We start from the raw sequence: 16,786 nt of genomic DNA on the forward strand, positions 1-16,786 counted from the left end.
CCGTGGTCCCCATGCTGTCAGCGACTCAAATTGTGCTTGGTATTCTAGGCCTGGGGAGCAGCTCGCAGAGTTTCCAAGGATGATTGGTTGGAGTGGTTGAGGCGGCTGAGCCTGGAGCTGTTGAAAGACTCCTCATCACCCTCGCTGCGCTCATGCTGGGCCTTGGCTCAGGCCTACAACCCCATGGCCAGGTAGAAATCCAACATCAATCCAGGGAGAAGAAGAAAAAGTCTTCCCTTGGTTGTTTAATGCAAGTGTTAAAAAAAAAAAAAAGTTTAACTCTGTGTGTGATAGTTGAGCGTTTTGGTTTGTGTGATTTGAAAGGTGCTTTTGCAAGAGTCAACTGGACTTTTCTTGTGGGCTCCCCAAAACCCATAAAGAAGGAACTTCACTCAGACCAATTGTCAGCCGCATCAACTCTGTTCACCTACAGCGTTGCGAAACCTCTCACCACTTGGTTAGCTCTTCTCGCTGGCAACGCCACCCACCCCATCAACAATTCACAGGACTTCATCTGCAAAGTTTGGAAACTAAAACTAGACCTGGATGAGACCAAGAAAGTCCAGTTGTCTCTTGGAATAAAAGCACCTTTGGGACAACCCTGACTTGGGTGACTGAGAATCCCCATAGACATTGGGTGTGTGAACTTTCGGAGGCCGATGGTCCTGGGTGTTTGATTGAGCATCTGAATGTTTTGCAGCAAAGGTTAAATCGACTGCATGCTGTGCATTTGAAGATTAACATATCCAAGACTTGTGCTTGATGGGGTAAACGGACTGAAGGATAGTGAGTGGCGCATCATTGCTTGAAAGCTAGACGGACTAGGTGACGTACATCAGTAAAACGTTCGCCGAGGATGGCAAATTGGATAGAAAAAAAATGGTTTGCTGAAGGAATATTAAGGGGTAGTTTGGGAAGGAAGGTTTTCTAGTTGCTGGTCAGTTCCCAGGTCTGACAGTTGTCTCTGTTAAAAATTCTCCCCTGTGCAGTTATGGGCTGTCATGAGATGTGGGTCTGGGTTCAGTATGGATCACTGAAGTGGTACGTTCAATGTTGGCTTATTGCTCCATTTTCCCACCTCCTCTTTCTGCTTCCACTACCCCAGAGATCTGTTTAACGCGGCCTTTGTTTCATGCTGGTCTGAGCTGAACGAAGACCAGCAGGACGAGCTGATCCGCAGCATCGAGCTGGCGCTGACGTCTCAGGATATCGCTGAGGTCACCCAGACCCTGCTCAATTTGGCGGAGTTCATGGAGCACAGCGACAAGGTAGAGCACCTTGGGGTGGAAGCTTTTTCTCGTTTTCCCTTTCTTTTTTAACAACTCTTTGCTCTGATCTCACAAAGAGACCGGCGACTTTGCTGATAATTGCAGAAATCGCAATAGTGCTTAGACTTACAAACTGCTTCGTGGTGCTTCACAGCCCTCTCTAAGCATTTTACAGAGTCATCCTCTTACCCCCCAACAATCTGGCTCCTGGTTTTACCAACCTCGGAAGGATGGATGGCTGAGTCAAACTTTGAGCTGCTCGGGATTGAACTGTGGGCCGTGGGCAGAGTAAGGCTGCCATATTGCATTCTAACCACGGGGCCAAGTGGCGCGGTGGCTCAGTGCCTTAATGACACGAGGGATGGTCTCGGCGTCAGCAGTCCGAGCTCTAGCACTGCATGGCAGGGTGAGCTCCCGTCACTTGCCTCAGCGTCTATCCTGACTGTTTGAAACTCTGTTCTGTGCACGTAGACATCTAGGTACCACTTTGGTGGGGGAGATGAGCTGATGCTTTGTGCAGGCAGTCAGATTCGGGGGTAGCTCTGGACCTTTCCGATTGCAGTGCCTGTTTGCAAGGCCGCTCCGGGAAGGAAAGGGAGCCTTAGGTGACACCGTAGGAAGAGCCACTTGTCTATCTCTCTGGTGCACAGCCAGCCCTCCTGCGGTGCACCTTGGGAAGCACGCCAGCGTTTCCTATAACAGGATTGGTACCTTGGCAAGCCAAAGTACATGTTCTGACCCAGCTCCCCAAACACAACAAACCCTCTGACAGGAATTTACAAAATTCCTTTATTAGGAACGCCGGCAGCCCTGGCAAAAAGGTTTCTCTTGCAGGCTAACAAGTCCGTCCAGACGGAAGATGAATAGTTGTCTGCCACACTTATTCATCTCTGCCCACTGCCTTTTTATCCCCAGAGCTAGGGTGGGGCTTCGCTAGTGGCGGTAGCTATTCCTTCCCAAGGACCGGCTCATAGATTTCCACTGCTCTCCTCTCCTCTCCACTGCCTTCTGTGCATCCGCAGTCAGGCACTGGACCTGGCTGTTCCTTCTCTTCCTCATCAGCCACCTCCAGACCTGGGGGCTGTTGATTCTCCCTCTGAGGGCCGACGGACGGCCTAGGCTCTGCACCTGTCCCTCTCTCTGCCAGCTCCATTCCCTCGGAGCTCCCAGGTTGCCCTGGTGCTGACCCTGACTCCCACGCCACCACCTCTTCCTCTGATTCGGCTGCTGGAGGGGCCAGCAGCCGACAGGCCACAACAGTACAACTCCGCGGTAGCATTGTGGTCTCGTGGGTAATGAACAATGCCATACGCCAATAGTGGTAATGGCCACTGTGCCTCCAGAGCTCACGAATAAGCTTCCATTTAATAGCTTGCATGAAATTCCCTAGATCAGAGAGTTGGCGGCTGGAGGTCGGGGAAGAGAGGGGATGGTTTCGTGGGAGGGGGAAGGCCCACGCGAGTGCGCATGCACGCATGAACGATCATGGCTCGTGCAGGTGGGGCAGTGAGTGCCCACGATGCTTGCGACGACTCGGGAGCGGGGCTGTGCATGCCCGCGTGTGTGTGTGCGTTGGCCAGCGACTCCTGCGGCCCAGTCAAGGCCGGGGACCCTTGCTCTACATGGCCTTGGGGGTTTGCACTCCCATCACAGTCCTGACGCTTTGTCCGGCTTCCTCCTCCCAGGGCCCGCTGCCGTTGGGAGACGACAACGGCATCGTCTTACTGGGAGAACGGGCTGCCAAGTGCCGAGCCTATGCCAAGGCGCTACATTACAAAGAGCTGGAATTTCAGAAGGGACCCACGCCAGCCATCCTTGAGTCTCTCATCAGGTGGGCTCTTTCCCCTTTGCTCTCTCTCAGTCGGTAAGCCCATGGGACAGAGGAGGCAGCTCGGTGTTTCTCTGGACATTGCCCTTTTAACCAGACAATTCCAGAGCGAGGATTAGAGGTATCTCTAGGCATGGCAATACCTGGTTCTCGCTTGGGGAAATTGGTCTAGAGTTAAGGAAGAAGGTGGAAATTTCTTTTTTTAGACAGGAAACACAATATCTTGTGAAAAATATTCATGTTAAATTCTGTCCTTCCCTTTGCATAGTAAGTAAACAGAGCCAAAAACCTCAGCACCAATATCCTCCTGATAGATAGATAGATAGATAGATAGATAGATAGATAGATAGATAGATAGATAGATAGATAGATAGATAATTAGGTAGGTAGATAGGTAGATAGGTAGATAGGTAGATAGATGATAGATAGATAGATAGATAGATAGATAGATAGATAGATAGATAGATAGATAGATAGATAGATAGATAGATAGATAGATAGATTAGATAGGTAGGTAGGTAGGTAGGTAGATAGATAGATAGATAGATAGATAGATAGATAGATAGATAGATAGATAGATAGATAGATAGATAGATAGATGATAGATAGATAGATACCGTAGATAGATAGGTAGATAGGTAGATAGATACCGTAGGTAGGTAGGTAGGTAGATAGATACCGTAGGTAGGTGGGTAGGTAGGTAGGTAGATAGATAGATACCATAGATAGATACCATAGATAGATAAAGTAGATGGATGGATGGATGGATGGATGGATGGATAGATAGATAGATAGATAGATAGATAGATAGATAGATAGATAGATAGATAGATAGATAGATAGATAGATAGATAGATATAGATAATTAGATGATAGATAGATAGATAGATAGATAGATAGATAGATAGATAGATAGATAGATAGATAGATAGATAGATAGATAGATAGATAGAGGTTTATAGCTCTCCTCTACCAGTAGCCAAGTGATCCTTTTGCAACCTCAGATTCTTCACAGCGTTGACACCAGATTAGCCACACACACACACACACACACACACACACAAACGTTGGTTTACATTTCCAGAAATTCTCCTTGACTGGAAATATTTTTGTCCTGAGGACTATATACTTGGCCTCAAACTCAGTTTTAAAATCAAGAGGATTTTATTATACTGTTGGATGGGAAGGAGGTGTTTGGACAGTGAGCGCTATTTGGTTTACAACTGCAAAAATAATAATTCCTAAGCATCCGATTTCCATAAGCTTCCGATGTGGAGCAATCCACTATGCAGTATCTTTGGCAAAAATCTGGTGTAGCTTCTCTCCCCTCCCCCCCCCTCCCCGAGATTCCAGTCCACCAGGGAAATAAACAAAGGCGAAATCTACGTTAATTAGGGGGAATACGTGAGCATCTCGATAGAGAACATTGCAGTCAGAAAAATCCAGAGAGATTCAGGTAGAGGCTGAACGAGGCGGGCACCTGCCTTGCTACTGATGAAGGTCCTTCTCCACATGGAAGCTCATTCTTGACATCAATGGTGGTACTTCCTCCTCCCTATCTCCCCCTCCCCAGCCCCCCCCCCGTGGCCCCTGCTTTAGAGGTGAGGCCATCTCCTTACTCGACTCTATTGGGGGTCCCTCTAGGCCTTGAAGTCCGTTGACCGGATTTTCATCTCTACCCTCTTGAGGGAATAGAGTTTCCCACGCCAGCTGTACCAGGTGATGCCATCGGTGCTCTTGTTATGTTCATCCTTACGATAGTAAACCCCGTTCAGGTTGGAGTCTGTGCAGCAGTTGTACCAGTAGCCGCCTGTTGAGAAAAGAGGAAGTTGGGAGGTTTATGAAACCCTTTTAACGCTTTTAATATAGTGATTATTCTAGAAAAGGGCCTCATCGTCAGCGGATCTCTGCGCTGGCCCCTGGGCGAAGGCCAACGAATTGCACAGCGTCGGGGAGATGGCCGTGCCAGGGTTCCAGAAAAACCCAACTCCAATTAAAAACTCCGAGACAGGCATTTTCTCAAAGCTTCCTTTTATTAGAGTAGGTATACTGGGAAAAACCACATCTGGGAAAACCCGAATCTGAAAGTTCCGGGTTTTTCTCCAATAAATAAAAAATGACAAATCCAACCCCCTGCGCTCATCATTCCATCCCATGCCTGAATCGCCATCCGTCCCAACTTGAGACTTCCCCTCACCCAGGTGCAGAAATAACATGACCTTGACTGAGAAGAAGAATGCTATTATGTCTTAACTACATACGCTCCATGAAATTCCCCCCTCCCATCTTCCCAGGCTCAAGAATGTGGAAGCTTCTGGTGCTAATATGGCTTCCAAAGCTGACAGGCCGTTGCCCTCGACTTATAACAGTTCATTTAGGGACTGTTCAAAGTTACAAAGGCACTGAAAAAAAATGACTCGGGGCCGTTTTTCACACTTACGACCATTGCATCCTCACCACGTGATCCACTGGTTCATAGTTATGACGATCACAGTCTCCCAGGGTCGCCTGATTCCCCTTTTGCGACCTTCTGACAAGCAAAGTCCACGGGGAAGCCAGATTACGCTTAACCACCGTGTGACTAACTTAACAACTTGTGGCAAGAAAAGTCGTAAAATGTGCGGCAAAACTCACTTAACAAATGTCTCATTTGGCACAAATAAATTCTGGGCTCCATTGTGGTCGTACGTCGAGAACTACTGTATTGAAAATGACACCACTCAACTCATCCTGCGTGGAGGAGGTATTTTTTTCCTGCTACTGCTAATTAGCTGATGGAGCAGGAAGACGACTCAAAATGCTATGTAGATAGTCCTCAGCTTACAGTTCATCTAGTGGGTGTTCGAAGTTGCAACATCACGGAAAAATGTAACGTGATCATTTTTCACGTTTGCCTCCATTGCAGGATCGTGTCATGAGATCAAAATTCAGACACTTGGCAACTGACTCACATTTATAACGGTTACAGTGTTGTGGGGGTCACATGATCCCCTTTTGCAAAATCAATGGCGGAGCCAGATTCGCTAGTGATTGAAGAACTGCAGTGATTCACTTTGCCAAGGTGGCAAGAAAAATCGTAACCTGGGACAAAACTCACGTAACGAATGTCTCACTCAGGAACAGAAATTTTACGCTCAATTGTGGTTGTAAGTCAAGGACTACAAGAGAAATGGGGAGATTCAAAGAACAGAGCAATCAACCCTTAGGAAGAATTGCCCTTCTGGGATCTGGGCAAGAGACGTCAATCTGAAGAACCAGGTGGAATTGGGCTAAGGGACGGATGGCTGTTCCTACATAGAATTTGGGGGTACAAAGGTGGACAGTGGTCCCGCTTAACGAACATTGATAACAGGAAGAGGAGGTGTTTTTGGCCCACAGCTGACCTTTGCGTAACTGCGCACAGTGATCAATGCACTTGTCGTTGTCCTTGTCCATGGTGCTGAAGGCCGTGTTGTTATGGTACCGCATGGAGTCGCGTGGGGCGCTGCCACTGAAGTTGGCCAGGAAGAGTTGGTAATTGCTCAACTCATTGCCCACTTGGAAACGACTGTATTGAGCAAACACGCTGTTGCCATCCCAGTCCTGCAGGCCAAGAGGAAAATCAACAGGAGACACCCTTTATTTACCGTCTTATCACAATTTGCCACAGCCAACTCGCCGGGGAAGAACCTGCCATGGACAAGAGTTACACTAATGTGAAAGAAATACCAATAGGACTTAGACTTATATACCGCTTCACCGTGCTTTGCAGCCCTCTCTTAAGTGGTTCACAGAGTCAGCCTGTTTCTCATAACAATCTGGGTCCTCATTTTACCCACCTCGGAAGGATGGAAGGGGAGATAGAAACATTAAAGAAAGGATGCAAAAGAAGGGACAGAATGTAATGTGAATGACAAAACTAAAAAATTATTTATTTATTTATTTTAAATAATAATTAAATGGAATTGTTAAATTGTCCCGCAGCGAGTTGGCTGATTTGATTCAGGGAAATATTTATCTAAATTATTGGTGTTTCCCTAAGCTCTCAGGTGAGGAAATGACTTCTTTGTTTAATTGACGTTTTACATTTCTTTTACGCACCAGCCACAAATGAATTTGATCTACTCACCTGAAACTAACCATCACGTTGTGCAGGCCTTAGGCCTTAGATTAGATCATGCTTTCTGGATTTAATACATGCAGTAATATGCAATGGAGCCCATTCTTTTCATGCACTGCCTCCAGTTAGCCGGTGATGCCCAAGGAAAATAGTTAACGCAGCCTAATCATGGTCTACACTGCCTGAGTTTGATAAGACACATGCCATGACTAAACTGGGATTATTAGACCACCTTTGGCAACCTTTCCTAGCTACCTTGACATTCAAGTGTTTCTCATTGTTTTCAAGTGCCTTTTCTCTTGAACATTGCCACATCCCACAGCTTCTAACCGAGCAGTCAGCGGAAGGTCTGCTGAGCAGGAGAAGCCACTGTACTTGCCTCCAGCTCCACACGCAACATGGACGGCCTCCTGGAAAGCCGATGGATGTGCTCATTTCCCAGCCAGAAATCTCCCTGCAGGCTTCCAAACCCTTCCTTGTACTTCTTCCAATTTTGGCTGAAAGAGATCAAGCCAATTTTCCGCCTTTGGATGACGGTCCAGCCTCCTCCATCTGTCTCCATGTCACAGTATACCTGGGAAAATGAAAAGAAGGGCGAGCTCAGACATCCAGAAAGGTTAAGAACCACTCTGGCATGGCAGTAATTTACCGGGACAGTGAATATCAGCGTAACTACATGTTTCAAGCATATGTTCAACCAACCCACCTACCTCTCTGGTGGAGCAAAAATACCTTGCCTGGAATGGGAACGCACCGAAAAGTTGCATGCCACTTTGGCAAAGGTGCAAATAGCAAATTGAAGTGGCTTAAGCCTACTTCCATCCTGTAGAGCTGCTCCTGTTTTGCACACAACCGGGGAGTCCTCTTAAGACAGACACCGTTTCTATGTCTGTAGGAATCCTAAACCTTGCATGGCTTCCTGCCTTTCCTCTCTTCCCAAGCTGTGTGTGGAAAGGTCTCACCTGCAATTCTGGACTTCCCAGAAATTCATCGGGGAGAAGTTTGTAGACTCCAGAAGATCTGTAATTTCTCTGATAGAGGGAGGAGCAGTCGTACACGGCGGCGTCTGAACGAGAGAACAAAAGCGCAGTGGGTTGAATAGTTCCCACCTGTCAGGAAAACCTAGGGCGCACCACTTCCTTCTTTGCCTCCAGAAAATGGATACGACATGTGGTTGCCACGTGCATCTATCCCTTCGACTTGCTGTGTTGCCATTTCAGCAAATTAAAAGCAAAACCCAGCTGGGCAGCCCTTGACGTGCAACAGTTTGCTGAGTGACCATCAAAGTTGCAACGGCCCTGAAAAAAGGGACTTAGGGCCGTTTTTCACAGTTTATATTCTGGTGGCTTGCCCTGTCCATGTTGGTGGAGATGGTTTTTAGAAATTCTTTGCTTGGGCTGTTTACTGATGGCTCTTTGGCAGTTTCTTGACTGGGGTATTGCTTACTTGATGGTTGGCCTGCTCAGAGAGGACCAAGGACCCCTCATTTCAACCCTGAGCTATAAAGAGGTCTGTAAGGGGCGTGCCTAAGCGCACCAACGTGCCTACCGTCCCTGTCCTGATGTCTCCTTTTATTCGTACCCATGTCATGTAATCGTAATCATGTTCTAATTATACCTGTTATCTAATGCATGCTTGACAAATAAATAAATAAAAATAAGTATCTCGGTCCTTCCCCCGCACCCACCCTCCTCCCAGTTATATTTTATATATTCCCCGGAGTAGCAAGCAATCCCTCCAGGGAAGGGGGAGCTTCTCCTTACCTGTGGACGGTTGGGTGACCGTCTGAGCCGCCTGAAGCTGCACGATGCCGAGCTGGGAATTCATCTCCGAGTACTTCCCTTCCACGTCGCCGAGGCGGGCGTCCATCAGCTGGACGGTCCCTTCCAGGGCCATCACCTGCGTGACAGCCTGCCCCAGGACATCGTCTTGCTTCTTGCTCACCTCCTCTAACAAGGAGGAGAGATTGGCCACTTGGACCTTCAGCGTTTTTAGCTCTTCGCAACATCCGGGGCTCTTGCCCGCCACGGGGTTCTTTGGAAGGGTCTGCAGCCATGCTGGATAGATAGTGAAAGAGAAGGTTAGGGCACATAACCAAGCCAGTTGGGAGCTGAAGGTGGCTTGCATGATTGCGACGTACACTTTCTCTCTCTCTCTTTCTCTCTCTCCTCTCTAGTTCCCAATAACTCCTAAAAAATTCTAAGCCCCTCTCCCTTAATTCAGTTGCCTAGGAGTCTGTGCTTGCTAAAAGAGGCCGTATCTTGTATGTGCTTCCTCCTTACCCCCATTTTAAATATTTGTGGCTATCTCCACCCCCTTGCAGCTACCCAGAGCCCTCCCTTTTCATTCTGCCCATTGTGGGCGAAACCAAAGAAGCCGAGAGGGCGGGATATTTTTGTTTTTGTTACGAAGGGACCCTGAACTTGAAACTCGCCTTCTTAGTTGGGTTATTTTCTCAGGTGGGAGGAAAGGATTTGAGGGGGGGGGGGGAAACCACAATTGTTTCCAGGAAAAATGCCCTGTTGGGTTGCTGCCTTCCCAACGATTAATCTCTGGCCTATTGAAGACCATAACAGGATGTTATGTCCCGTAAATGAAAGAAGTCCAGCAAATGTCATGGTTTAGCAATAGTCTGTAACGTCCCTCTTCCATCAATCGCATCTCTGGCGATCTTATTGAGCAATTTTATGAGGTCCTTTGTGGGGATAATGTGTTCTTGATGGATACAGACCACCAAGCTGGGAAGAAAAAGGACTAGATTGTTCCATGCACTCTCTTGGAAAAAAAAACGCCCATGAGCGCGCAGCTCAAGTTTTCCTCAACATCTGTCCGTTTTTTTTGCAAAGCAAAACATTACGGAGATGACAATGATTTCCACACAACATCGACTAAAACTAGAGAGCACCAAAAAAAGGATGGTAGAAATGGCAACGTCTTGCTTTTCTCTCTCTTCCGCTGCTCCTTTCCCTGGAATTTCAGAGTAAAATCACTTGAGCTCAGTCAAGTTTGAAGTATATAAAGCATTTCCACTCCTCCCCCTCCTCCTTTTGACAAGTTACAAAATGAAAAGGCATGTTCCACAGCCAGCCAGCCGAGGGCAGGGAGCAGCAATAATTCTAAAGAAAAGGATATATATATATATATTATTTTTTTGGGGGGGGAGGAAGGATAATGGCCTATTTGTCAGAAGGCGTTGAAAAGAGAGAGAGAAAGTCGGAGGTAATGAATCGCCCAACAGGCAGAGCTGAGATGCTCCTAGCTGTCAGGCCGAATGTGACAGCTATTCATCACTTTTATAGCAGGTTGTTGATTCTCCTTCTCAAGAACGAAAGCTTCTTTACTCACTCCCAAGGAACCACGGGGGTTTATCGCCCATAGCCATATTTCAGGCAGAACAAACACAACTTGCTGTTTCATCAATAAACAAGTCACTAAAAGACAGCTGAGGAACTACCAAAACCCCCCCACCAAAAACAGCCTTTCGAATGGGGACGGATAACTGAGATCTTGTCATTTTCATGCTGACCCTTCTCTACAAAGGCTCATCATCTGAGTTTGTGGATCCAGGCACTCCTAATAACAGAACCTGGCTAGCAAAACACAAGAGACAAAATCTTGGATCCTCCGAGCTGAGGGCTGGATGGATTACCTCCCAATATGAGTGACAAGACGCTTCAGACAAAAGAGGAACTTGGTGGGGTTCAGAAGGAGGAAAGAGAAGAGTAGGTGGAAACAAGGGAGCAATGAGACGCCATTTTTACCCCTCTGCTGTTTACTTCCAGGACAGATAACTTAATTTAGGAGGTTATATAGTTGCAGCTGAAACACACACTGGCTCAAAACAGGTAGTCCTTAACTTATGACCACCATTGAGCACAAGATTTCTGTTGCTAAACAAGACAGCTGTTTAGCCTATTTCCCCCCACCCCCTTACAACTTCACTTGCCACAGTTAAGTTAGTAACCCGGTTGTTAAGTGAATCCCGCTTCCCTGTTGACTTTGTCGGAAGGTCGCAAAAGGGGATCCCATGACCCCTCCAGGACGCTGCAACCGTCAGAAACATGAGCCCGTGGCCAAGCGCCTGAATTTTTTTTTTCCAAAAATTTTATTGATTTTTAAAAAACAACCACACAAACAAACAAAACAGAAAACATGATAACATAAAACATATTTTTTGAAAGCAGCTTGATCCTGGGTTACATCTCTTCGTACAGACATAAATTCAAATTCATGCTCGCTTTTATATACCATTCCACATCTTATTACCATTCTACATTTTCTATATAGCTTCTCCCCTCTTTTAACTCTCTTAATTCTATTTTATTTATTTCATCTCAATTTAAATCATTATACTTATATCCTTTGTTCTGTTTCAGCTGTCTATTATCTTTTCTCATTAACACAAAATTTCTCCTGTAATCACTGATTGGAGTATGACGCCTTTATATCTTTCCCCTAAATTTATAACACTTAATATAATACATAACTTTAATTCGGATTCTGCTTGGTACATTCTAAAGCTACACACTATATTTTAAGAAAAGAAGAAATTATAAATATATAATATAATTAAAACAATCCATACCAATTGAACTCTATCCTTAAAATTAATATTCATTTAAATCTTAAACATTTTACACATTACTTTTCAAATAGGTATCATGCTTCTATGGGAACACTTATAAATTTTGCGTAGTAACTTCCCTCCCATTTCACTTTATATTTTAAAACATTGTGTAATTAAAATGTTCCCATTCCTTCCTAATTCAATTCTCTCATTTATTTCATTTCATTTATTTTATTCAAAAAAGTTTCACTGAATTACACTGAGTATTTTATCCCATTTTATAGTCATATGTTGTTCCAATTTTCTAACATTATTTCTAATACAAGTATAACAATACAATCTTATGTACCTTTGCAGAATCTCTTTTTCAGTTATATTTTTACCCATTATCTCTAAATAAGTCCTGTTTCTTTACATCTTGTTCCAAACCTTTGTAGCTTCTCTTCCCTTCCTTCCTCCCTTGCTTCTTCACTCTGCCCTTTTTACCCCCTTGTCTCTTCACCTCTATTTCCCTCTTCTGTGTTCCCTTTTTCTGTTGCTTTCTGACATTATTCACTTTCTCTTCCTGGGGTTACAGTTTAGTTACAAAGTTCCAGTTAGAATGTATCTTTTAGAAGTCTTGTTACAATTTAACTTTCGATTCTTTCAAATTCCAAGCAGCCTCCTCCAGCCAAATCTTGCTCTTATTCTTTTCCTCTCCCTTCCCACTTACAGCAAAAAAAAAGTTTTTTAAGTGTTCAGAAATCTTTATTGTCCCCTTGGCATTTAAATTTCCAGTTTAACTACCTGCTGCTGCCAAAGCGGGTTTTTCCAATTTCTCATTCATCTGCTGTCAACGTAAGGAAGGAGAGTGAGAAAAAAAAACTTTCCCTTTTCACTTTCATTCGCTGCTTCCGAATCTTCTTTGGGAGCGATGTATCTTTTTTAAAGTTTAAATTCCAGGATACCTTAGTTGTTGCTTCTTATCCTGGTCAGCCAAAACTTTCACTTCTTAACTTCCTCCTGCACTTTCTTTTCTGGATGAGTGCTTCTTTGAGGCGGCCATTTCTGACCGCCGCTCTTACCGCCTTTGGAAAAGGGAGTTTAGCCAGCTGAGGAGGAGGGGTGCGGCTCCCCTCGACCCTGCCGGGATCTCTCCTATCTTCACCACCTCTACGGGGTGGCTTAGCCCCGAAGCCGGCTGGCTCGGGGCACTCCAGCGGCGAGCCCAGGCAAAAACTGTGCACGATCGCGGATTCCTGCCTGCCGCCGAAGTGCTGCAAACCGGAACTCTCCCAAGCACCTGAATTTTGATCTGCAACGGCCGTGTGAAAGAAGGTCGTAAGTCCGTTTCTTCAGTGCTGCTGTAACTTCAAGTTGTCACTACATGAACTGTTGTAAGTCGAAGACTACCTGTAGTATTAGATTGAACTTCTAAATCTTTTGCTGAGAAAAATCTAATGAGGCTCCCACACTTTTCACTGGTGTTTTTGTAATGGACAGCAGACAGGGCCTTCTCAGTGGTGGCACCCCAGTAATTTGGGGGGGGGGGTGGCTTTTCACACCCCATTGTTTTTTCCTATGCCTTTAGAATTGTACCTATGAGGAACACCGTGAAACAACTGTTAATTTTCTTTTCTTTTTGCTTTGCTCCACTGTTGCTGAATAACACCTTGCTTTCCATAATTGTTTCCTAACATGAGAATATGTTGAAGAATGAGTCCCATTAAATAAAACCAAACATTACAAGAATCCAAGCAACTAACTCAGCCGCGTCTCCCAATCTTAAATATTTATAAGTTTTATAACGGAAACCGCACCAATCCTTTTGTGGTTTTTTTCTTCCCCCTCTTTGCAGCATAAACAATAAACTGCAGCAACCGGAGGCCGCATCTGGGGTGCTGGAATATGCCATGAAGCATTTTGGGGAGCTGGTAAGGAACCCCTCTGTTTTTGCCCATCGCCTTGCAAGCTTGGAAGCCTCCCTGCCTCACGTGGAGGGGCAGCGTGTGCTGCTTGATCCTGCCTGCAGGCTGGGAAGGAAACCACGGCTTGGCAAATGTCACATCACAAACTGCCAAAGAGCTAAATCTAAAAAAACCCTGGAGCCCACATGGGAGGCAAGGACACAAAAGTCCAAAAAGGGGGGAAAAAAAGAAAAGAAAAAGCTTTTGTATTCTTATTCCTTTTATTAGAAGTGAAATTAGCAAAAACAGGAGGAGTCAGGCAGCATTTTTTTTCAAACTCACACATTGTAAACATTGCTGACCAGAGTCTTATCGTTTTATTTTTATGCGTTACGAATGTAGTGCTTAATTGTTGTGTTTGATGGTGCAGCTCGGAAAAACTTAAAACCAATGTATTGTGCTGATGGGCTCCATCTAACTATTGGAGGCAATCCAGGGACCCTTTTCCCAAAAATTAGATGCCTTCTTAAAATAGAATAAGGAGGTAGGAAGGTGTTTTTTTTTTCAATTCCAAAAGGGGAGAATTTGGGACTTCTTTTGTGAAAAGTCTTGTCTTAAAGTTGAACTACAATCCATTTCTAAAAGGAAACTTTTTCCGAGATGAGAACACAGTTTCTCGCCCTCAGCAACTTAGCAACTTTAAGCTGCCTGGACTTCAACTGCCAGAATTCCCCAGCCATGTTGAAGCCCACCCAGTTAAACAAAGGGGCAGAGACCTCTTTAGCTGCGATGTTCAACACCGCTTTAGCGTCCGAAAGATTTTCAATAGGGTTCGTTATAGTTGGGCTGCCCAACTGCCAATGGTTGCTGTGTGCCAATTGAGTTTTCTCCCCAATTTCCTGGGCTCTCCTTCCAGGAAATCCAAGCCACCTGGTACGAGAAGCTGCACGAGTGGGAAGATGCCCTTGTGGCCTATGACAAAAAGATGGACACCAATAAGGATGATCCGGAGCTGATGCTCGGCCGCATGCGCTGCCTGGAAGCCTTGGGGGAATGGTAAGACTCCCAACGATGTGTTTTTCTCTCGGGAGTTTCTGGTGTGAGGCCACCCTTGGAATGCTGCATCCAGTTTTGGTCACCACAGTGTAAAAAAAGGATGTTGAGATTCTGGAAAGAGTGCAGAGAAGAGAGACCAAAATGATTTAGGGGACTGGAGACTAAACCATACGAAGAACAACAATTGCAGGAAATGGGGATGTCTAGTTTAATGAAAAGAAGGACTAGAAGTGACATGACAGCGGTCTTCCAATATTTGAAGGGGCTTCGACAAAGAAGGGAGGGGGGCAAATTATTTTCCAAAGCATTTGGAAGGCAGGACAAGAAGCAATGGATGGGAACTAATCAAGGAGAGAAGCCATCTAGAAATAAGGAGAAATTTCATGACAGTGAGAACAATCAACCAGTGGAATGGCTTGCTTTCAGAGATTGTGGGTGCTCCTTCACTGGAGGCTTTCAAGAACAGATTGGACAGGCATTTGTCTCGAATTATATAGGGCCTCCTCCCTTGAGCAGGGGGTTGGACTAGAAGACCTCCAGGGTCCTTTTCAGCACTATTATTCTGCCTCTCCTTGGAAGTTCTTTTTTATTTCACACATCAAAGCACTGTTCCTCACCCTTGCCAACTTTAAGATGTGCAGATTTCAACTCCCCAGGATCACTTTGGACAGAGAGAAATGTAAATTTAATAACAAAATTTGTGGGTGGGTGGTGGTTTTCTCCTGTGTAACACTCTGCTCTTGTGTCCTAGGGGACAGCTGCACCAGCAATGCTGTGAGAAATGGACCTTGGTGAATGACGAAACGCAAGCCAAAATGGCAAGGATGGCAGCGGCAGCAGCTTGGGGCTTAGGTGACCGTCCTTTGCTCTTCGAAGGTCTTTGGGGGAGGAATCCCTGGGGTTCACGTTTGACCAAGGGCTCCTTGCAGAGGCGGCCCCCCATTTGGCTGTGGGAAAGGGGCTGTCTCAGACTTCAGATGTTCTGCTTGCAGAGCCGCAAAATCAAACGGTATCCCAGGTTGCCTCTTCAGCTGGCATAAAATGGTCGTTTTTTTCACCTCTGCATCCACATGCATCCCCTACTTGGCACCGTTTTGCAAACAAAGCCTTCCAGAATCAGTGGTCCTAAATCTTGCAGGCAAAAGGTGAAAAGGCAACCAAGTCTGAACAAACCAATGTCAGCATGAACCAAGCTTAGGATGCGGCATAAATATACCGCTGCAAGATTTTGACCCGGCTCCTTGCTACGAGATCTTCCTGTTGGTTCAAGCTGTTCTTTTGTTTCCTTTCCTTTCCTTTCCTTTCCTTTCCTTTCCTTTCCTTTCCTTCCTTCCCTTCCCTTCCCTTCCCTTCCCTTCCCTTCCTTCCCTTCCTTCTTTCTTTCTTTCTTTCTTTCTTTCTTTCTTTCTTTCTTTCTTTCTTTCTTTCTTTCTTTCTTTCTTTCTTTCTTTCTTTCTTTCTTTCTTTCTTTCTTTCTTTCTTTCTTCTTTCTATCTATCTATCTATCTATCTATCTATCTATCTATCTATCTATCTATCTATCTATCATCTATCTACAGGGCAGTGGGACAGCATGGAAGAGTACACCTGCATGATCCCAAGGGACACCCATGATGGCGCCTTCTACCGGGCTGTGCTGGCTCTCCATCAAGACCTCTTCTCTCTGGCCCAACAGGTATTTCCTAAACTTTGCCAGCCCTGTTTGGGATTCAGGGACCTTCCTTCTTTTGAACCTTGCGTAACCTGTCATGTGTCTGTACTTGGCAACCTGCAATTGGTTTGGTGTTGTTTTTTCTTTGCTAGCCACCTACTTTATATCAGTATAATGAGTACCAAGATCATAATGGCCTACTTATCCAGAGATACAGATCATTGAGCACTATAGCCCTAAAGAAACTTTAGAGAACTGGAGTGTTCATCTGTCACTTACCATTTGGATGCTCTCTTGTATTTTGCCGAGGCAGACCATCCATCTATCCATCCATATGATTAACAAAATAACGGAGTTGGAAGGGATCTTGGAGGTCTTCTAGCCCAACCCCCTGCTCAACCAGGAGATCCTATGCTATTTTAGACAAATGC

The 16,786-nt window shown here is 45.4% G+C and overlaps 2 protein-coding genes across 3 annotated transcripts in view; one reads left to right on the top strand and one right to left on the bottom strand.

Moving 5' to 3' along the window:
• Positions 1 to 16,786, top strand: part of MTOR (mechanistic target of rapamycin kinase) — a 65,495-nt gene that overhangs the window by 22,510 nt on the left and 26,199 nt on the right. For both annotated transcript variants that reach the window (XM_087944749.1, XM_087944750.1), the window contains 7 exons: positions 49 to 191; positions 1,106 to 1,268; positions 2,954 to 3,099; positions 13,600 to 13,675; positions 14,565 to 14,704; positions 15,456 to 15,556; positions 16,264 to 16,379. In XM_087944749.1, coding sequence (XP_087800875.1) covers positions 49 to 191; positions 1,106 to 1,268; positions 2,954 to 3,099; positions 13,600 to 13,675; positions 14,565 to 14,704; positions 15,456 to 15,556; positions 16,264 to 16,379 — 885 coding nt within the window. The remainder of the gene's footprint in view (positions 1 to 48; positions 192 to 1,105; positions 1,269 to 2,953; positions 3,100 to 13,599; positions 13,676 to 14,564; positions 14,705 to 15,455; positions 15,557 to 16,263; positions 16,380 to 16,786) is intronic.
• On the bottom strand, positions 4,242 to 9,551 carry ANGPTL7 (angiopoietin like 7). Its single transcript, XM_026684399.2, has 5 exons — positions 8,959 to 9,551; positions 8,158 to 8,261; positions 7,575 to 7,769; positions 6,480 to 6,678; positions 4,242 to 4,906 (listed from the first exon to the last, which is right to left on the bottom strand). Exons 1-5 carry the CDS (start codon positions 9,320 to 9,322, stop codon positions 4,737 to 4,739), a joined length of 1,032 nt encoding a protein of 343 aa, XP_026540184.1. The 5' UTR covers positions 9,323 to 9,551; the 3' UTR covers positions 4,242 to 4,736.

Source organism: Notechis scutatus, chromosome 16, assembly GCF_049901735.1.
Source record: "Notechis scutatus isolate UNSWTSFEM ecotype Mainland chromosome 16, rNotScu1.2, whole genome shotgun sequence".
Taxonomy (NCBI): domain Eukaryota; kingdom Metazoa; phylum Chordata; class Lepidosauria; order Squamata; family Elapidae; genus Notechis; species Notechis scutatus.

Bases quoted from the DNA above. Each gene is read 5' to 3' on its own strand.
- ANGPTL7 (XM_026684399.2), bottom strand. From the start codon at position 9,322: ATGCAAGCCACCTTCAGCTCCCAACTGGCTTGGTTATGTGCCCTAACC. The intron at 8,262-8,958 runs GTAAGGAGAAGC...TCTCTCGTTCAG, and splicing joins GGTCACCCAACCGTCCACAG to ACGCCGCCGTGTACGACTGC. The intron at 7,770-8,157 runs GTGAGACCTTTC...TCATTTTCCCAG, and splicing joins TGGGAAGTCCAGAATTGCAG to GTATACTGTGACATGGAGAC.